The sequence below is a fragment of the Phyllopteryx taeniolatus genome, chromosome 13 (assembly GCF_024500385.1).
Source record: "Phyllopteryx taeniolatus isolate TA_2022b chromosome 13, UOR_Ptae_1.2, whole genome shotgun sequence".
In the NCBI taxonomy this organism is placed as follows: Eukaryota; Metazoa; Chordata; class Actinopteri; order Syngnathiformes; family Syngnathidae; genus Phyllopteryx; species Phyllopteryx taeniolatus.
Window position 1 is genome coordinate 9977501 of NC_084514.1, and position 22210 is coordinate 9999710.

The 22210-nt window shown below is 38.2% G+C and overlaps 1 protein-coding gene across 3 annotated transcripts in view; it reads left to right on the forward strand.

Annotated features, from left to right (window-relative positions):
- The window catches only part of ppp2r3a (protein phosphatase 2, regulatory subunit B'', alpha), a 51621-nt gene extending 38911 nt beyond the window's left edge, over positions 1-12710 (forward strand). The window contains exons 1-12 of one of the 3 annotated variants that reach the window (XM_061795259.1): positions 2656-3344; positions 4360-4653; positions 5656-5759; positions 5828-5930; positions 6841-6915; positions 8178-8421; positions 9471-9519; positions 9611-9700; positions 10757-10932; positions 11006-11124; positions 11690-11796; positions 11875-12710. In XM_061795259.1, the coding sequence (XP_061651243.1) occupies positions 3195-3344; positions 4360-4653; positions 5656-5759; positions 5828-5930; positions 6841-6915; positions 8178-8421; positions 9471-9519; positions 9611-9700; positions 10757-10932; positions 11006-11124; positions 11690-11796; positions 11875-11971 (1608 nt within the window). In that variant the 5' untranslated portion in view covers positions 2656-3194 and the 3' untranslated portion in view covers positions 11972-12710. Of the gene's footprint in view, positions 1-2655; positions 3345-4359; positions 4654-5655; positions 5760-5827; positions 5931-6840; positions 6916-8174; positions 8422-9470; positions 9520-9610; positions 9701-10756; positions 10933-11005; positions 11125-11689; positions 11797-11874 lie in introns of those variants that run through there. The other 2 variants (XM_061795256.1, XM_061795257.1) reach the window with 2 other exon arrangements.
- Positions 12711-22210: the final 9500 nt, after the last annotated feature.

The following is a 22210-nucleotide window of genomic DNA, read 5'->3' on the forward strand; positions in this document are numbered from 1 at the left end:
GTTGTCTTCATTCGCCTCTCGTTCTTCTGTGACTAAAATCCGATTTCTGAATTGATCTTTTTCCTCTTCGCTTATAGGAAGAAGCAAATAACAATGACAATATTTTGAACAATGACATCTTAGTATGAGCTTGGTTTTATATGACACAATGTAACATTTTGGGTTTTTTTACTTCCGGAATTTCTCGTGTATAATACGTAATTGAGTATAATGCGCACCTCCAAAATTGACTCCAAAAATCAGGAAAACCCTTCCTGTGTATAATGCGCACCCATGACTTTCTATCCATTGATATATTTATATGCAATAAATGTTCATGGTGACCCTCTCCTAATTAGTTTTTCTAATCAATTCTGATCAGTAATATTATTAATACTGAGGTTTGTTCTTTATTTAATATTGTGGCCAACCCTCGTGTTTAGTTTTAACACTGTGGCTTTAAACAATGCGTATTTTAAGTTGACTTTTTAAGGTTTTTTGGGGGGGGGGTAAAATAAATAATACACGAGAAATTACGGTATCAGTATTTTAAGAATGACAGTAACATAGCGGTCGTGCGGCAGCAGTTGGCACATCTGTCGCCAGCCACAGCTCTGTGTAGTGGGCGGGGCTTCCCAAAAAGCGGCACTCGACAGCGCGTGTTTTAGGACAGAAACAAAGTTTCGCGCTTGTCTGCAGCTCACAAAGTAAAAAGATGCACGGCGTGAGATGTGGAAACATTTTGCTTACGCGGCCGAGAGTTCGGGCGAGCCGAAAGATAGTACAAACTAAATCTTCAAAGCTTGTTTGGAATCAGAAGAAATAACGCAAATCCCAGAAGGGGGATAAAAGAAAAAGAAAAGCAAAACTTGATTTGAATATCATCATTTGATTTCTCTTTAAAATAATTTTCAGGTGAATGACCTCGAGTCTTTGGTGCTGCATCTACTAGATAATAAAATGTATATTTTATTAACTTGTCATCAATTAGAAAAAAAAATCAAAAACTAAAAAACGTCTGATTAGTATTGTTTTGTATCAATAAATATTTTTATTTTTTCGTGTGATACATAAAACTGCTTTTGGAATCAGACAAAAACGGTGATTATTGGATTGTTGGAAACCCCTCCATATTTTTATTCATATATAAAAAAATATAAACACTTCTCAGTCTATTTATTATAATGTCAGTATAGTAGTAACGTGTGCAGCATTTCGACAAACCCATTTTAATCACAGGCGACTCGACGTAACATTCTCTTTGCATGGCGCTCGTTTGTTGATGGTCACAAGATACAGTGATTAATGTTTCCTCTTGCAGCACATCAGGAAAAGTGTGTGTGTGTGTCTGTGTGTGTGTGGGGGGTGGTGGGGGGGGGTATTGGAATGTGACCTTGGTTTGAGTAGAGTGGAGTTGTTCCCAAAAATTCAGCAGGGCTGCGCTCAGCGGAGTTACCCGGTAAAAAAAAACAAAAACGTTTGCTTATGTATATGGAAAAAGTCACTAGCACACCTAATAAATATATTTAATAATAATAATATGCAAGAAAACAAAATAATTAAGTCGTTTTTTTTCGACACCAAATGCTTGCCGAGCTGTTTCTGTATGTGTAAATGATGACCAATACCACTAGGGGGCGGCAGATTCTCCACTGAGACCACGTGAGACAAAAACAACAAAAAAAAAGGTGTTTATTCCACCAGCAGATTGTGAGAAGTTTGCTTTCCTTGTGGAATGTGCGCACAGCTGCAGTGCAGACGTTTGCTCGTTTTGTACACGCGTCGGCCACTTCATTAGGTACAGCTGCACTATTAGATGACATCCAAATCAAAGAAATTTTTTTCTTTAAAAAAAAAAAAGTGTCTTTACAAAGATAATTGTCAGACATTGATATTGTTAAATGAATATCTCTCCGACCTTCTCAATCAAAACTGAGCATTATTATGTTTATAGTCAGGTTTGTTTATTGTATTAAATTATTGTATATAATGAATATTTGTAGTCAAGTAGAAATGATTACTAAACTAAATATGAATCTGTATGAATAATTAATTTCAAATATAACATTACATTACATTCCAGTATACAGTAATGATGTTTATATATTTGTATATGTAATTTATTGTCAGACTTTTATCACATATTACAAAATTGGCAATTGAGTAATTAAAAAAAAAATTATCTACTCGTCACTGACTTACCTAAAAATTGTATTAATCATTTAAGTTACTAATTGTGTGGTGTGTATCACATTTTTTTTTTTTACACTAGTGTTTATGATATGAAATTGATATGAGTAAAATGTTTATTTAAATTTAATCTGCATCTTCCCACCCTGAAAGTGCACTATTTAGAATTTTTGATTTTTCAAGTAAATTCTTTTTTTAAATATTGGTATGATGAAAATATCTGACAAGAATCTATTATCACCATTTTTCCCCCCCCATTTTGAACTAGCATATTATGCAATAAAACATGCTGTATATCTTCCATGCGCTATATCTGCACTTTAAGAAAAAAAAATCAGGGGCATCAAATACTTAAAAAAAAAAAAAAATTATTATTATTTATTTATTTATTTATTTTAATGGCCTTTCCCCACAAACAAACTATAGATCATACAGTCCAATATATATCAAATGACTATTTTCATTATTTTCCCAGCAAGTGCTTGTACAGTAAATGTGTCAAAATGCAACACGGGATATGTTCAAGTTGCGGCAACAGGCAACAAACTTCCTGGAACTTTACCGAAAGGTCAATCGCTGATTCCTCGCACTATCCCAAAATGACCTCTTTGGAAATATTTCCTCTCTGCCGGCCCCGCCCACTCACACGCCCACTCACATGGAAGCGGCCTTTACTGGGCGGGGAGTGTGCACCCCCCCCCCCTTCTCAGCCGGTAAATTGTGTATGTGCGTGTTGCCCGACTCCGGCGTGGCTCATGTTTCTCGGTGCGCTTGGTTCCGAGCCCAGCTTGTGGAGCGGCAGGCACCAGAGCGACTGCGTGAGGGGGGACACCGCAGGGTTTGCTTACCCCCCCCCCCGATGGTGGACCATGCTCGGGTGGTCTTCATGCGCAGAAATTTCGCATGCTGGATTACTACAACATAGTCTGCAGACGAAAGTTCTGGGCTGATTTCAGGAGCTTTTGTCAGATATCTAAGTGGACGTTGGCGGGCGGGGGCGTTTTTGCGTGTGGAGATCCCCGACCATGATGATCAAGGAGACGTCGTTGCGCCGGGACCCCGACCTGAGGGGCGAGCTGGCATTTCTGGCGCGGGGATGTGACTTTGTCCTGCCGTCGCGCTTCAAGAAAAGACTCAAGTCTTTTCAGCAGCAGCAACAGCAACAACAGCAGCAGGTCAGTTTGCGCAACCGGCAGCTAAGGACACGCTGCAAGATGGCAGCAGAAAAAAAAAAAAAAAAAAAAAACAACAACAACAAAAAAAAAAAATCTATCATGTTGCATTTGCACAGCTTTTCTCTCATAGGACATGCCGGGAATGAGAAACTGTTCTGAGGCAGATACCAGCAGGGTATTAATAGATGGGAGGTGCAGGAATAGAGTAATAGAATGAATGTGGAGGGTAAGGGGCCCCCGAGGAGCGTGTATGTTCGGAGGGGGGTCGCTACAGCTGTCAGGCTCAATATGCAAGATGGCCTCCGGGAGGAAGTTTTGCATGCTAAAAACTTCCTGTGTTGTTGTTGTTTCGGGTGTGAAGTGGAGGAGGCAGGTTTTGCAGGCCTTAAAGTACTATACGATTTGCTCCGTTGAGTGGCAGTCAATGAGCTCAGTCATCTGTATTTTTTAGGGTCATTATGTGAGATGAGTTTGAAATGATATTCAAGGGTTTGGGGATCATAGTTTGTGGGTTGTTTATGGTTTGTCAAACGCATTTTTGTTGGGGGCTACATTGTGGTTACGGTTTCCCTCTGAGGGCCGTTATGACTGAGAAACTATATAAATGTCAAATCTCATTACATCACAACAAATTGGATAACTAGTATTGAAATCAGTCAAGGATAGTAGTTTGTTCAACTATTGATCAAGGTCCTATAAAAAGGGGTTTGCTAATGAATGTCTTTGCAATATATTGTCATTATTGATTACATATGACTATTAGCAATTTTGGTGCAGATTTTAGCAAGAATCATGGAAGTTGATGAAAATGATTTGCATTCGTGGGACGCATGAGATGATGTGGCGGGCCAGATCTGGCCCCCGGGCCTTGAGTTTGACACCCGTGGTTAAAACTAATTCAAAGTGTGGCTTTCCCATGGTTTACTCTCGAAAGGCAAGGAACACAACGGAACTAAGTTACACAACAAGAGCGATCCAATTTTCCCATGACATCATCCTCCTGGTTTCACTTCAGGTCCAGTCCAAAGCGGAGAAGAAACCCGGCACACCGCCGCCGGCCCCTGTCCAGGCATCCACCGTCCCGCATGCCCCCTCGCAGCGCTCGCCCAGCCCAACCCCGGCGGCGCCGGTGATAGTCACCCCTTCTCCTCCTCCTGCCATCAACATTCCCAGGTTCTACTACCCGCGTGGGCTTCCTGCCGCGGGCCCACCGTCCAAGCACGACGCCGCCATCGCCGCCATCGAAGCGGCCTTCGCTGAGTTTGAGGAGGAGAAGGCCGACATTTACGAGATGAGCAAGGTCGCTAAGGTAACGTATCAGTCTTGTATAATGTAGGGCTGTCACCATCCAATCTTTTTAGAATCGATTATCTTTATCTTATTGAGTAATCAAGTAATTGCCCCCAGACTCCCCACCCCCCCAAACAAAAATGTATTTTATTTTACTTTTTACTACTAACATTCAATATATTCTCACTTCAACTGCATATGTTGGTGGTATGGTATTATATGGTATAAATTCAGCGAACGGAATTTGAGACCGCAAAATCAGCCAATGCTAAACGGTTAGCAATCGCGATTAGCATTGGCGTGCTGGCTAAGACCTTTGTAGGTAAACAAAACAAAACAAAAAACAACGGTAACTACTATTCAGCTCACTCATACATCATCTCATATGTACTTTATATGTCACTCCGCTGTAATTATTGCCAATGTTTTCACTGGCCCAACACTGCGTGCATCTGTAATAAATGTCCGTGTGAAACTTGGCGCAAACACGTTTCCGGCTGAGCTTTTTTGTTTTTGTTTTTTTTGGTCCGGCGGTGCTTCAAGCAGAAATTTTGCGTCAACCTATATTTAAAGTCGATTTAGCCCAGTTGGTCAATTCTTTTTTTTTTTTTTTTTTTTTTTTTCCCCCCCCCACCCCAAGTATAAAGTACAGTGGATATAAAAAGTCTACACACCCCTGTAGAAATCAGGCCAAAAACAGGCCATGATAAATTTGGACCTATTACCGCTATAAATTAATTGTGGGGGACATTTTCAAGTAATCCTCCTAGAACATCTGAGCTTTCAGGGTTAATCAAAGACGCTTTAAATGGTGGGAACAAACTGGGATTCGAAAAATGGTTTAGTGCAATAGTGTGCCAAGTCCATACATCCGTCAAATCTATCTATATTCCACAAAAGATGCTAAATAACATTCACTCATACTAACATGCAGATGCAGTGGCACCCAAGCTGCAGATATTTGTACTCTGTTTCGTTCATTCCAAGTCTGTCCATGATTTGTGTTGCCGCTCAACTGCAGGCGTGCGAGTGTCCGCTCTACTGGAAAGCAGCCATGTTCTACGGGGCCGGCGGCGAAAGGACGGGCTTCGTCTCGGTTCACGCCTTCATCGCCACCTGGAGGAAGTAAGTTTCGTTTGGATCAAAGTCGCGCGACGACGACGTAAATGTTCAATGACTCGCCGCTCCTGCAGGTTGCTGCACAGTTGCCACGACGACGCCTCAAGGTTTATTAACCTGCTGGCCAAACCCGGCTGTCAATACCTGGAGCAGGAGGATTTCATTCCTCTTCTGCAGGTAAATGGCACGGTTATTTTGTTCTGCTTATTTCCTTACATTTTAATTGTATTCCATCATTTCCATTTTATTTTATACATTGTAAATTATTGTATGCATTTTTATTTGATTTGATACTCTTTAGTTTTTATTTTATTTATAAATCTTTATTTTATAACTTGCGTCATTTTATTTATTTAGCATACTACTATATATTACATGCATGCATCTACATTACCTGATTTTATACATTTATATTTTCTAACATTTTACTTCATACAGTTTGAGTTTACTATATTTTATTTTGTGAATTTTTTTTTACATTCTTTTATTTTACTTATTTCATTTATTATGACATTTTTATTTTATTATATTATGTTCCGTACATTTTAATTTGTCATGCCTTTTTATGTTATACATTTTTTTATACAATAGTATTTTGTTTGGTACATTTATTTTATATTTTATGAATCATTTTGTAATTGTTTGAATATTTTTATTTAAAATATTTTGATTTCAGATTTGATCTTTTTTTTTGTGTATATTTTTACATTTACATTACATTACATATTTTTACATTTTAACATATTATTTTCGTAATTTTTCAAATTGTTCATAAATGCAATGATAGGACATTTTAAATTTACTAGGAGTCTTTAGTCGTAGTACTTTGATACATTACAAAGTACTACGACTATTTTGTAAGAAATGGACAAACATTTATTGTTTTTGTTTTATACATATTTTCGGGTCTAGTTTTGATGACTGCGCAGCGTTTTGGTCATTAAATTCTACGATGCCAGTGTAGATTTTTCACATTCTAAAAAAAGATGTTGATTACGTCATCAAATACGTCAAAAGTGAAAAATCAGATATTAAATCTCTTTGTCCTCATTTAGTCAAAAGAAAACTGTTTGTCCTGTTTGTTTAGGACATCGTGGACACGCACCCTGGCCTTACGTTTCTGAAGGATGCACCTGAGTTTCATTCCCGCTACATCACAACGGTAATTTTAAAAAATCAATTAGATATCAAAATAAAGAATATACATTCATTTGTATGTGTATAATCTGCAAATACAGCATGAAATACATTAACGAAAACTCCAAAGGCCTGTACAGCCTCGAATGCAGCAAATTCTTCCCCCGACCTCTGTGGCCTTTTCCATGCCCATATTGGGACGCTTCCTTCCTTGGAGTCCAGCTCACCATTTTTGATTTTCCTGTCTGTGACACATTAGCCGCATGCTACATGAACCAGGAAGTGGCTGAGCGGTACATTCTTGAACTTGAACTTTCTGCCGTTCATGCTGACTATTCGCAAATGTACACTACTTGCAGTGTGCTAATGTGCGCGTTTTGTGTCTCTTGAATCCCAAAATAATTTCACATTAAAAGAAAATGAATTTAAAAAAAAATGTAGACTAACTTTTCTTTCGTTTTTAAAGTTATATTTTTATAATGTCTTATTAAATAAAAATAAGGAACTGTATAAACGTTAGTTTTTACATTTTGTTAGTTGACCGTTTCCTCACTCATTAAAATATTTTTTTATTTTTAAAATACTTATTGTTGGACTTAAAAAAAACTTACTGCATAAATATTTATAAAAATAATATATTTATATTTAATTTAAAAATACTTTTAAATGGTTAACTCCCAAATGATCATGTCTGTATTAAATGACTTTTACTTTTTGTTTACTAATATTATGTATTATTTTATTCTACATTTATTATTGCTGACGCATTGTAACCACATTGGTCCTACTGATATTTCCATTGATTTCAAACGGGAAAGATGATTAGCGATATGGGCACGTGTTTTAAAATGCAAGCGTGGTCATGGAACAAATTAAACCTGTATCTCCAAGGCACCATTAGAAACATTTGTATTTTTTCATTTTTATTAGTTAATTTTTGTCTTCTTCAAGGTCTCTCAGCCGAGTGGTGGGGCGGCGCCCTAGCTCCCTCTATTGACCAACCAGCACTGCTTTCTGGAGGTCAATAAAGGACTGCCCCCTTTATGTCAAAATTGGAACTAACCATTGATTTAGACCGGTATTCATCTGTAAAATATGCCTTCTCTCTAGTCATTCCTGCACTTAATTTAAAACTCAGTGGCTCTAATACGCCTCCATGTGTGTCCTGCTATCCTCTTAATCCACCGCCACAGCGTTCACGACTGTCGTCATTTTGATGGAGTTAGCCCACTCCTGTTCTCAGTGGCTCCTATATGGACGTAACAAACATTGCCGTTCGTCCAGCAGGTCATCCAGCGGATATTCTACGTGGTGAACCGCTCGTGGACGGGCCGCATGTCCATGACGGAGCTGCGGCGCAGCAACTTCCTGCAGACGCTGGCGCTGCTGGAGGAGGAGGACGACATCAACCAGATCACGGACTACTTCTCCTACGAGCACTTCTACGTCATCTATTGCAAGTTCTGGGAGCTGGACAGCGACCACGACCTCTACATCGACCACAAGGACCTGTCCCGCTACAACGACCACGGTGAGGAGACATTTTGACCGTAGGAAAATCATGGCAAGCCAAAGCATCGGTCATAAAACTTTTAACTGTACAGGTAATGTTTTAAGTAACATTTCAACATTATCATGTTATTGCAAAACATTTTTCTGATATTTTACTTTATTTGTATTCCACAGTTTTAAAATATGTATTTTTTTCAACTTCACTTTTTGGCTAATTAGATTTTTACTGATTTTCACTTTTTTTTTTTTTTTAAACTGAAACTTTTTTTTTTTTTTTACTTTTTTCCCCAATGAAATTTTCAAAAATATTCCAGAATTATTTTCTAAACAGTTCTCCATTTTTGCAACTTTTTGCTTTTTTCCATTAATTAGATATACAATTCTTTTTTTTAAATTAGCTTTATTCTCCCAACTTTTTACTTTGTAGCTAATTTGTTTTCCCATTTTCTTCCACAAATTTATTTGTTCTTTTTGCACGAATTCAATAACATTTGTCTTTTTACTTTTTTTTTCAACCAAGGATTTTTTTTTTAATCCATATATTTTTTCCCCATAGGTTTTTTTCCATGAAGTTGAATTTCATGATTTTACAAAATAACCTTTATTTTACTGACTTTTTGGGGCAAAAATGTGCTTTATTTTCCCGACTTTGTACATTTTAGCTAATTTATTTCACTGCCAATTTGCGCAATATCTTTTAAGATAGATTCATGACTTTTTCCTTTCTTTTTTTATAAATATAATTTCCCAATTTTTTTCAACGATGAGCAATTTTCCAAATACTTTTGCTCAATATTTTCTTTTTAAAAAAAAACAAAACAAAAAAAACATTTTTTTGGGCAAATTTGTTAAATGTTCTAACATTTTGCACCTATTTTTATCTTGCCTGCTCCACTGCCATCATGACATCAGCCCAGCCAGAGCCCAGACCCATACTCCATAATTTTACACGACAAAGCCTTATTACAGCGAAGGAAATCAAATTCTGTGATTCTTTTTGTAAATCCAGCTAACCAATAAAAATGTGTATACCTTTATTTACTTGCGCCATGGTCTCCTCCTCTTCAGCGTCCTCCAACAGAATCATCGAGAGGTTGTTTTCGGGCGCCGTGACACGGTAAGCGCTAAAAACGCAAGCGGGCGCAGGTGAGCCCAATCGCTATGACGACGGAATGAAAATGGCAGCTGTCTGTGTGATTGGTGGCCAGGGGCAACGCAGTGCAGAGGGAAGGTCGCATGAGCTACGCTGAATTTGTCTGGTTTCTCATATCTGAAGAGGACAAGAAAAATCCCACTAGGTGAGAAATAAAATGTCATTTTTTATTAATAAATGTGTATTGATTTTCAGGTATTTTTGAAGGTTTTTTTTTTATACTTTAAAAAACTTTTATTAAACTATAAAATATATATATTTAAATAAATGTTTCCTTTTTTTGCAGTTGTGAGTCATATCCCAACTTTTTACAAAAATATTTTTTCAGAGGTTTGACTTTCTTGATTTTATGATATGATTTTTCCCTATTTTTTCACAAATGTATTAGGTTTTTTTTCTGGCTTCATGCATACATTTTATACACTTTTTCCGTTCATCACAAATTTCATTTTCCTTATTTTCATCTTTTTTTTTTTTTTGCACAAATGTGATCTTTCTGACTTTTTTGCACCAATTTTCCAAGCAATATATGAAAAGTCCAATTTTCTCAATTTCATTTTTGCAAAATTGGGATTCATCCCAACTTTTTACAAAACTTCTTTTTTCCAATCTTTGCAATTTGATTTTCCCCAATTTCTTTTAGTGCAAAATTGTGATTCATAACTGTTTAAGGTTTTACAAAAATACATTTTTTTACATCCTTACTTTTTTGCTAATTAGTTGCCGCCCAGTTTTCTTTTCACAAATGTGTTTAACTTTTCTGACTTTCTGCACAAATTTCTTTTTCTCTCCAACTCTGAACCTGTTGCAAAACATTGATTCATTCTATTGATCAACTCTTTACGTGAGTTATTTCCTCACATATTGCCACAGATTTAAGACTTTTCCCCCCAAAAATCTTACTTTTAAATCTTTCTCCAAATTTGATTAACAACATTTTTTTTTTTCCCCCCTGATTTATTTACATTTTGGGGGAATTTCATCCCCCCAAATGTTCTGTTACATTTATTCTTCTGACCGTTTGTACAAATTGGATTTGCGTTCCCATTTGTTCATTCTCTTTTCTTTCAAGCCCGTAAATATGTATCGTTTTGTATTTCCGATCTTACAAATGATCCCAAAATGATCTTGAAAAACGCCGACGCGGCAAAGTCGGGCATAAGCCGAGCTGTAACCTTTGGCCCCTCCCTCCCCCGCCCAGTATCGAGTACTGGTTCCGCTGCATGGACGTGGACGGCGACGGCGTGCTGTCCATGTTCGAGTTGGAGTTTTTCTACGAGGAGCAGTGCGAGCGCATGGAGCGGATGGGCATCGAACCGCTGCCCTTCCAAGACTTGCTGTGCCAAATGCTCGACTTGGTCAAACCGGAGAGTCCAGGTGAAGCGCAGACCCGGGCGCGTTCCTCCGGCCGCGCCCGCTTCACTTTAACACGCCGCGCGTTATCTCGCAGGCAAAATAACGCTGGGTGACCTGAAACGTTGCCGCATGGCTCACATCTTCTTCGACACCTTCTTCAACCTGGAGAAATATTTGGACCACGAACAGAGGGACCCCTTTGCTATGCAGAAGGTGAGCACGAAACTCGGGACGGACGCAAGTCTTAAGTCCCTTAAATGTATCACAAATTGGACACGAAGTCACAAAAGGTCCCCACGAGGTTAGAACAAACGAACAAGCCTTTTATTTGTCCCGCAATGTTTTCACAGCGGCAAATTTCCATTTACAATTCAGCCCCCGAAGCCCGTTTGACTCAGCGACTTGAAATTTAGTAGCCGTGTCTCTCATGAGTGAACCCACAAAAAAACGACACAGGAAGTCAGCCATTTTGCTTCGAAGCCACCGCTTTAGGCTCGTTTGGGCCATTTGTAAGACAAACTTGCCCGAGAGAGTTTGTCTGATTTACTACCGACTTTGAACCGTGCGCACGAGACAGACAGACGGGGATAAACTTCAAAACGTTGTTTTTGTCATTGTGTGCGGGCGGAGCGTGACAGCGAAGTTTGGCGGCAGAATATTCCAATACCGCTCGCAGTTGTTTGGAGGTCACTCTCCTTCCGCATTCTTCCTCTGGTTCTCGCGAACAGTCCTCCGAGGGCTCTCTATTCGCGTGTTAAAACTCACGTGGCCCTTGCAGGACCTCGACGGCGACGGTCCGGACCCGTCCGACTGGGATAAATACGCCTCGGAGGAGTACGAGATTCTGGTGGCGGAGGAGACCGCCAACGAACAGATACACGAAGGGTACCAAAAAAATGTTCATTTTTTTGTTGTTGTTCTTTGACGGGGTTTGCTAATAAGCGTGCTAAAATGCGATTGCAGGTCATTTGAGGACGACTACGACGTGGACGATCTCCAGGTCCCGGCCGACATCGGGAATAAGATGGAAACGCTGGTCATTTCCGATCTGTCGGCGTGAGGAAAAAGTGGATTGCCTTTTTAAACATTTTCCGATTGGATGCGCCCAACAGAAAAGGACATAAAAGAGGAAAAGGACATCTGTTATGTAAATGATGACTTTTTGTTTGTTTGTTTGTTGTTGTTTTTGTGTGTGTATACAGACGAATGTTGACGTGTGTGCGTGCGTGGGTGGACATGCATCTCGCGCGCACACAACAAAGCGGAGGAGTGAGGCTTTGTTCGATAAGCTCTTAAAGGAACACACTACACTAAAGAAAGCGGAAAGTTTTTTGGGGTTTGTTTTTTTTGGATCAAACGTTTTGACAATCATGCGCAAAGACAATCACATGACACAGAAGAGAATGGTTGTGCAAATATTGCTATTAAAAAAATCCTTTTCCCCAAAATTTGAGAGAAAAATCTGCACCTGGGAAAACATTTTTTAACTTTGTTCTCTTTGAGAAAAATGCCTAGTCGTGAGAAAAAAAAATTGCAAAAAGGATGGCAATCCATCTTGTGAAAAGTTATGAAAAATATTCCTTTCCCCCAAAACAAATTCAAGAAAAATCTCCTGTCTGCATTTTTTTTCCATTTTGCAAAAACGAGAAAAATCTCACTTTTTTTTTTAATTTTATTTAAAAGCAAAAAATGACTGTTGCCGTGCAAACATTTGTCCAAAAAGATCTCCACGCCTGCAAAGAAAATATTTTATTTTTGTGAAATATTTTGAGAAATGTATTAAAGTTTCATGAAAAATCTTTGAATTCTGCAAAAAAATCCTAATCGTATTGAACAATAAGTACATATAATTCACTCTCTCTCTCTCTCTCTCTCTCTCTCAGACGCTCCCTCGCTCTTTCTCTCTCACACACGCAAATGAGAAACCGTTTCCATGACCAAAAATGTCAAAGCTTGCTCCTCCCACGACATACAAAGCTTGCCTCTCAATCAAGATGCATCATTTCAACATACGGGTACTTCCTTGACACCGATTCCTGTTGAGCCAGCACTTTGGCGCCATCTTGGGGTCTTTCAGAATGAGCACAAAAAGCTAGATGGAGCCGCAGGTTAATTATGCACCTTCTGCTATTCAGTGGAAGTATACATGTAGCTGGCAAAGATAGATCATTTAATGTACACTTTGTACTTCATACGTCATAATTTCCAGACAAATTACGTGAAATTGGATTAGGAATGTCTCTTGTAAGGGAAGTTAAAGCCAAATCTCTTCAAGGTCCAGAAAAGCGCCTCCCTGTGGCCAATGTGTGCGTCTACAAGCCCCCCCCCCCCCCCCCCCCAAAAAAAGAAAGTCATTCTAACCTTTCCAGGAAGACTGCAGCGTTCTATTCTTAGCGTAGCGTTATCTGGAGTCGCTTGCTAATCGTTGCTCAAGCCCCGGAAAGTTCCACAGGGACGGACGGATGTGAGGTAATGTCGCTGGCGTAAAGCTACAAACATATCCAGTTGCCTTCGCTTTCCCACCTGGTGACGTTTGTATTATTATTAACGCAAATAACACATGTATGTTGTTGTGATTATGCAATCAAGAACAAAACACTGTGGGTCGATTCACCCAAAACTGGAAAACATATGCGACGATACAGTGGAACTTCCTGAAAAACTATTTTTCTCATAGGAAATAATGGACAGAAATGATCAGGGTCAAATGTTGTCGTCATAAAAGTTTTAATGGTACAGATAATGTCGGAGTAACATTTTAACATTCACTTGAGGGGCAATGGAAGTTAATCGCCAATGGAATGTCAATGTTTTTTGACATAAGACGCATTTAGCAGCTAGCAGCTAAACTTAGCAATTGAGTGATGTCTGCTTGCAAAGCCTTTTTTGCATGAGTTGAGACAATTTTTGCAATTTTAATTTTTTTGCACGATTTTTCGAGAAAGTGATTTTTTTTTTTTTTTTTTTTTTGCATGACAAAATGTTTCCAAGAATTTTTTTAAGTAAAAAAAAAAAAAAAAACATTTTTCATCAAATGTTTGGATGAACATTTTTGCATAACCTTGAGATGTTTCTAGAAAAGTCACAATTGTTAGTGAAACTTCTAAAATTTTTAAAATTTTCCTGAAAATGTTTGCAACAAGGCGGCACGGTGGACGACTGGTTAGAGCGTCAGCCTCACAGTTCTGAGGACCCGGATTCAATCCCCGGCCCCGCCTGTGTGGAGTTTGCATGTTCTCCCCGTGCCTGCGTGGGTTTTCTCCGGGCACTCCTGTTTCCTCCCACATCCCAAAAACATGCATGAATTGGAGACTCTAAATTGCCCATAGGCTTGACTGTGAGTGTGAATGGTTGTTTGTTTCTATGTGCCCTGTGATTGGCTGGCAACCAGTTCAGGGTGTACCCCCCCTCCTGCCCGATGACAGCTGGGATGGGCTCCAGCACGCCCGCGACCCTAGTGAGGAGAAGCGGCTCAGAAAATGGATGGATGTTTGCAACAATGTAAACAATTTTGAAAATTGTTGTGCAACTGGAGGTTTTTCTTGATTTCTTTTCTTGATTTTTTTTATTTTTGCATGACTTTGGGAACATTTTGCAAAAGTATTTTTTTTTTAAAATAAAAGAAAAATGCTCCTAGAATGTTTTGAACTTTTCACAATTTTGCATGATTTCAGCATTTTTTTTTTTCCCAGAAAACCTTTACAAAATTTCAAATGTTAAAATAAAAATTTTAAATAGTTCCATGAGACTTGAGAAATGTTTTCCAAACATTTGCCCGATTTTAGAGCTTTTTCTCAAAAGGTTTGGTCAAGGTATACTGTTGTTTCAAAACTTCTTACAACTTTATAAATTTCGGTCAGTCTCGTAATTCAGAGGTTCCACCTTACACATAAGCAGTTTTGCCAATGATGCCGTTATTTATTTATTTTATTTTTTTAAAAATTCCTTTGTTTTTATTGCCAAAGAAATCTTTGTCATCACAAGAAGCCATTGTAAATGTCTTTTTTTTTATTTGAATTTTTTTTTGACACGTTTTGTATTGCGATGCCACTGTGTGGCTCGGGTACAATTATGTCCAGTGTGTGTGTTTGTAACCGACAATCACTCTGACTACCAACACACACACACTGCAAAGATGCCTATTCATCCACAATATGAAAAGCCATGCCAGGACGTTTATTGTGAAACTACTGTGAGAGGAAGTGGGCGAGCTTTTATTTTGGGACGAGCTTCCTCCGATTCGGGATTTTAGTGCAGTTAGCACGTTTCCCTTTGCTTTGTTTCCCTGTTAATTTCCAATGTCCTGTCGTCTGCCATCGACTGCTTTGGTCTGAAACTTGAAAGACTCAAATGAAGATTCAAGAGTCTTTTTTTTTTAAAGAAGAGGAGAGCAAAAGCACAAAAAGTAAAGAAACGGATGACTGTGTTTGCGCGGACGGGGTGAATATAGATAGAGCTGTGCTTTCAGATACGAGTGACCCGACTTACGAGGTTGTTGTTTTTTTTAGATACGAGCTGTCATTCGGCTGTTTTTTTTTTGTTTTTTGTTTTGACCCCGCTACCTTAATGCTAACACGTAATGTAAAAAAGCCACTGACGGGCCAACTTTTAGCATGAATAGTTGCGGTTGTAAAGCCCTTTATGAAGCTGATATTTGAACACAAACGGTGGAGCAATACATGCAGACGGACAATGTCACAATAGTCGCAATATTCTTTATCCACTGCGAAACACAAGTAATATTACAGCAGCTAACCAAGTCACAGTAGTTGTTAAACTACTCTTTGTATCTGCATGACTGTGTTGCACTGCCCCTGGTGGCCAAAGTGGGCAGACCAGAGGGAATCATTAAATCATGATGCGCAAACTGCTTAATTCTTTACATTCTATTTAATTGTTATTATAAGTAAAGTATTATAGGGTGCTGTTATTCTTTTTTTCTTTTTTTTTTTTTTAAGTACAAAAGTTTGAATAGTTACAAAAATGAGTGGTCTTGGAACAAATTAAACCTATAGCTCAAGGCACCACTGTATTATAAATATAAAAATAAATTAGACATTTGTGCCCGCTTTAGCATCTTGTGTTGCAAGCAGTCGTTTCAATGACATCCACCTGTTTTAAAAATGTTTGCAGGACTTAGAAGTGATATTACAAAAATTAAAAGTTTGGAGGATTTTTCTTGATATTTTAGCCTTTTTTTGTAGAATTGAGAGATTTCTTTTGTGTGAAAAACCGTGGTAATTTTTTTTTCACAACTTGATGTTTTGTGACTTTTTTTCTTAGCAAAATCACCTTTTTTTTTAAACAACTTGAGATTTTTCTCCAAATATCTTTTTTCTAATTTTTGGCGTACATATTTTTCTTCAAGCTTTCACTGATTTTTATTCGTACATCTAAATTTTTGTGACATTTTTCTCGTTTATTTTTTTGCAAAATAGCTTTGCGCTTTAGGTGAAAATATTCAAATGTTTTTTTATAATTGTTTTTCAACACAATGTGTTTTGCCCTCATTTTTTTTACAACTACGGTATTTAACCGAATACGTTTTTTCTTCTTTTTTAAAAAATTATTTCTCCCAGCATAAAGATTAATTTCTCCAATTTCTGAGAACATTATTTTATAATAATATTTTTTGAGATTTTTTTTTTGGTCCCCCCTTTGTAAGGTAATTCCTTTAATAGGAAAACAAATGACTGAGTGCGTGTGCGATGAAGTAACTCCACACTGGCATCTCCGGCTGTTGCCGTGGCAAACTTGCCCAACCGCCAACACAGGAAGTAGTAAGCGTGGCACATTGTTTCTTGTCCTCCCCACACAGTCATCACATTTTCCCACTTCCTGGTGTCAAACACACCCAGCGATGAGCCAACCGAGAACATTCTGCCCTCGGGGTGCAGATGGGCATTTCTTTTTTTTGTCTGTTACGGATGATGCCATTTAGTGCAATTCTAAGAGGAAATTTTTGGGTGATTCATCTCGTATGAAGAGTCATGTGTTATTCACTGAGAAATTAAGTGGGAAATAAATAGTTTGATTTTGGGTTTTTTTTCATTTAAAAACAACTTATTTATTATTGAAAATATTTCTTTTTTTATATTTTGTCTTTTTTTTATAATAAAAGGGTCAAATTTAGTTTTTACTAAAAACCTTTTCTTTTTTTACTTTTGTTTTTTTATTATATTTGTTTTCATTTTCTGTTATTAGTTAACCGCACTTCATTTCTCACTATTGGCTAACTTCCAATTTATACAGCTATTCTTTTGTTTGTTTTTACCACATAATTTCAACCGCACATAATTTCTCACCCAGTCATGCGCGACTCCTCATGATAAACCTTCTATTTATTTATTCCATCTCATTTAGATTTTTTTAATTTAATCTTTATATTTATCTAGTACTCATTTATGTATTTTTTTCCCCCAGCTATTTTACAATTAATCTGACTTAATTTCTCACTGAATAAATGCGTGAACGCTAATAACTTATTTATAAACCAATGGTGTCATTCCCCCCAATTTTTTTTTTTGCATGTTCCTCACTCAATGCGCAAATAATGACATCATCATCATCATCTTTCCATGAACTCACGGGGGCAACAGGTGAAGCTCTGCGGTCGGAAAAATGCCAAAGTTGTGGTCGAGAGAGCTTGACAAAAAGCCAAAAAGAGACATGCCCGCTCTTGCTCGACTCGTTTGAAGGGAAAATACCATCGTCACCTCGCGCACGGACGAGCGCATTATCGCCCATCACCCGGTGGTCCTGCATCCCGGCCCCTCGTAGACACAACAGGCACGCACACGAGCTAGCGAGCGAGCCAACGAGGATTCGGCGATGGAATTAAGTGGAAAACGGCGCCGACGACCTGTCTTTCTGCGGGCTGTAAAAATATACACGTCGACGTCGTAGTGGCGCGTTCCATTTAGTTGATTGCGGGGGAGGCCGCTGACTTTCAACTTGAAAAATCGGACCCGACGGACACGAGAAAATTTGCGGGCTCGCTGGGAAACTGAAGCAGCCTTTTTTTTGTTTTTTTGTTTGTTACTTAAAATTTACCCCACATTTTCAAACTTTTTGTTTGACTTAAAAATTATTTAAAAATGTTCACAAAACACAACCATTTTTGGTGAAATCTGTAATCTGTTTTTATAATTTTTCATGTAAAAATGTCATAATTCAACATTTTGGTGAATGTTTTAAAATATATTAGATTATATTATAAAATAGTGCGCCGGATTTTGCAAAACAAAGTCCACATTTTTTTAAGACTAGGGATTTTCTCCAAAACAAGTTTTTTTTAAAATCTTTGCGCAGCTACATTATTTTCTCTCACTTTTGGTGATTTATTATTATTATTATTATTATTTTTATTTGAGTTCTTTCCACAACCCCTGGAGTTTTTTTTTTTTTTTTGTCAGACCTGCAGCAATGACCTTTGTTTAACGTTATAGTAAATCAGTCGAGTTAATTTGAGCCACAAGATTTCAAAATTTTGAAATTTGACGTTTGCTAATTATTTTTTTTTTTTATCAATTTGTTTTGCAAAAATATAAAAAAAAAAAACAGTCTTGAGAGGTATTTATATTTAACTTTAATATATTTTTCAAAATTGCTAAATGAGTTAAAGAAAATGACATCCAAATTTTTAGAATTTTGTTTGGGGTAATTGCAAGACATTTTTTGGCCCAAATTCTCATGATGCAATGTTTTGACATTTATTTATTTGCAAATCAAGGTTTAAACGTCCAAATTTCATTGGACAATAATAATAATAATAATAATAATAATTGATAATATTAAAATAAAAAATAATAGTTTCAACATTTTTGCATGGGCACCGATTTTGGGGTTGGATTTTTGGAAACCCCTCAAATGATACAATTTAATTTAATCCAATTATTTTTTTTAAATTAAAATATTTAGACAACCTTTGTAGATTTTTCTCAAAATGACACCGATGACCTTGACGTTCTGTGGATTATGAAAAAAAAAATGTATATTTCCACTGCAGGCGGTGTTCCATTTAGTTGAAAGCGACTCTGCTGATTACAGGGAAGCAGGCGGCTTTCAAGTTGAAAGACGGTCGGCGAAGCGCGAGCGCGAGCGAGGGAAAGCAGCTGGCTGGCTGGTAAACATCTGGCGCTTGTTGACGTTCAGTGCCAAGACCTGCCTCCCCAACCACTGCTTGCCCTGGTCAGCACGAGACCTTATCTGTCATCAGTGATGGGCAGTAACCAAGTTCAAATACTTTGGGGACAAAATAGCACACCATAACATCATACGTTATAAAAACATACAGTTTTTGTCACATTGCATCGATTGAATGTGAGGTGCGCACACCTTGGCCACCTGGGGGCAGTATAAGACAGTCGGATATACTGTTCAGTGAGACGTCCTAACTCCTCTTTCAGCTCATCAGTACAGGACTAACATTCTATGCTGAGGATAAAGAATATATGTGAGTATTGTCAAACTGTCTGTCTATGTGTGTTGCCGCACTGTTTGTGTTAAATCCTTGCTAAAGGGTTAGAGCGCCGCAACATAGATGCTATTTAGCATGAGCATTAAGCTAACTGACTTAAAGACTAAACTATGTGGTTGTTTTAACTACACAAGGTGTGATTGTTTTTTGTTTTACGTTCAGTTTGACAGTCAAGGTCAACTGGGGGTGGCTGTGAAAAGCTTTTTTGGAAAACTTGATCACTACTGCTGATTGTAGAAAAATGGCTTGAACTCGGAGAAAGCCGGATCACTCGTTATCGCAAGGCTCCACTCTATCAGAGGTTTTACATTTTTACTTTCGCTGACGGAATCCTACTTTTTGACCAGTCTTTTTACACACATATCTGTACTTAAGTACAGAGTACTCCATGAGTACTATTGCCACCTCTGTTTCACATTGCCACTGTGTCACTGGACGAGTCGGGGGCGAGGCTCGGGGAGGCGGTGGTGTGGGGGGCGCCCCCAGATTTACAGTCGGAGTTTGTGACAGCCACTTTTGGGGCCCTTCCCCATCTCATCTGCTTCCATTTATCTGCTGGGATCATCCTCTCTGTGTGTGTGTGAGCGCCGATGGAAAATGTTGGTCGACATGGGCGGCCTTTCAGCGGCCGCGTAGCTCATCCGCAGCAGAGGCTGCGGAATCCCCCAACGTCATGGAAGCAAAAAGGTGGTTGTGGTGTTTTAAAAGAATTACATACAATGAATACATACAAGGACATCTACACGTCGACCGACAGCTGTTGTGTTTTTTTTTTTCTTTACATGGCGATTGCCATTCACTCCGTGAACTGCGTCATCTTTTCTCACGATTGCGGCACACTTTCGTCCTACTACCTACCTCGACACATATTGCGTGTATACCACGCATATACATACTCTGTTCGAGTATCAGGCCCGACTTCGTTTGCATTTCTCTCTCTCATAACCGACGCGCGACAGGTCGAGTTTCAGTCCCTAATCTTTAGCTTCAACTCCAAAAAATGTGCTGAGCTCACATGCAAAGCGACGCAACGCTGCCATCTACTGGCATTTGTTCATCATCGCAGTTACATACAAACTTGAATTTCACAGACAAGCTGGGTGAGACCCTCTTCCAGTTGAAAAACGTAATTGACGATTATATTCGTCGGTGGCAGCAGACGGTTGGATTCGAGTTGACAAATATTTCTTGTCTATGGCAGTGAATGAGTTAACACATTCACTGCCATTGACGGCTTTAGAAGTCAAATATCTATGTTAACTGGGAGGGCTGGCAGTGAATATTTATGTTACCTACCTACCTGCCTATCACCCAGCACCTCTTTCCACAAACCTACATACCTACATGCAATATAAAACTATCCACCTACAATATAAACCTACCTATGTGATATAATATGAACCTGCCTAGCTAGCAAATTACCGAGCAACATTTGTAAAACTACCTAGCAATGTATAACCTACCAACCGGCCAATGTCCCTACCTACTTGCCAACTTATCAACTAATGTATAAACCCACCGCCTTGTACCCATTATGTGGTTTTCTGCTGGAAACGTGCTACTTTAAACATATTATTATTATGTTTATGATTATTATTGTACTTGGATGATGGATTGCTCTGTCCGTTCTTTCCGGGACCAAACACGAGGCTTTCCTTGTTAGCACTAACTGTACATGACCTTACGTTGAGTTTTTCAAATATATATTTTTTTTATATGTCAGCTGACGATGATCATTGCACCGAGTGGAATTTCATTTCGTACTTCCTGACAGGCGCCCCCCCCCCCCCCCCCCCCCCCCCCCCCCTCCTCTTCTTCTCGGGGCCTCGGACTTACACCGGTGGCTATTTGCTTGGCGCAGCCGCCGGAATGTGCGCTTGTGTTTGCCAGAAGAAAAAAATCCTCAAGTGCGGGGCAATGAGTCTATTTGGCTCGAAAAGCAAGTGAGGAAAAAGAGCTTGATGGATGAATTGACTTGTTCAGCTCACTGTAGTTTTTTTTTATGATTATTAGTCTGTTTATTGTCTCTGTCAGAAAGATAATGCTTTTGTCACTGTTTGTGTGAGTTAGTAGGATCATTTATCCAATTTCCACTGAACTTGGTGGAAGGTTAGGGAAAAAAAGGATGAAGACACACCCAGGTTGTTTCCCTTCTGTTGTGCAATTATTTCTCCACATTTCCCCAATTAATGACTTTTGTTTTATTTGCATCGATTATAGTCTGACATAAATGTAGGGTGAATTTTTGTTTCGTTGTTGTTTTAATGCATGCATCAGAGATGTATGTTTATTTCTGAGACTATTTTTGAAATGCATGAACTTTTTGTTACATGGATATTTGTATTTTTATTTTAGTTCTTATTTATTTTTATTTTAATATATTGGATTTTTACTTTTGTTTTTATTTTGGATTTATTTTTGTGAGTAAAATTTTTTATATAATGTTTTTTTAAATGCATGAACTATCTTTTTACTTTCATATCTACTTTTATTTTTATTTGTATTGCATGGATGAGGTGTATTTTTTTCATTCATTTTCATGTATTTTATTTTAGTTCAATTAATTTTATGTTTGAGGTTTAGTTTTATTGTGTCTTTATTCAATTTTTTCAAATGTACTTTTATTTTTTGAAATGGCTGAACCGGCTGTGTATTTCTATTTTTATTTCATTTTATATGCGTACGTTTTTCATAAAGCATTAACAAGAAGTGTATTTTTATTTGTACTTGTATTTTTATATGTATCTTATTTGTGTTTATTTTTATTTTTGACTGCATGAACCCTATGTGTATTAGATTCCCCCCCCCCCCCCCCCCCCC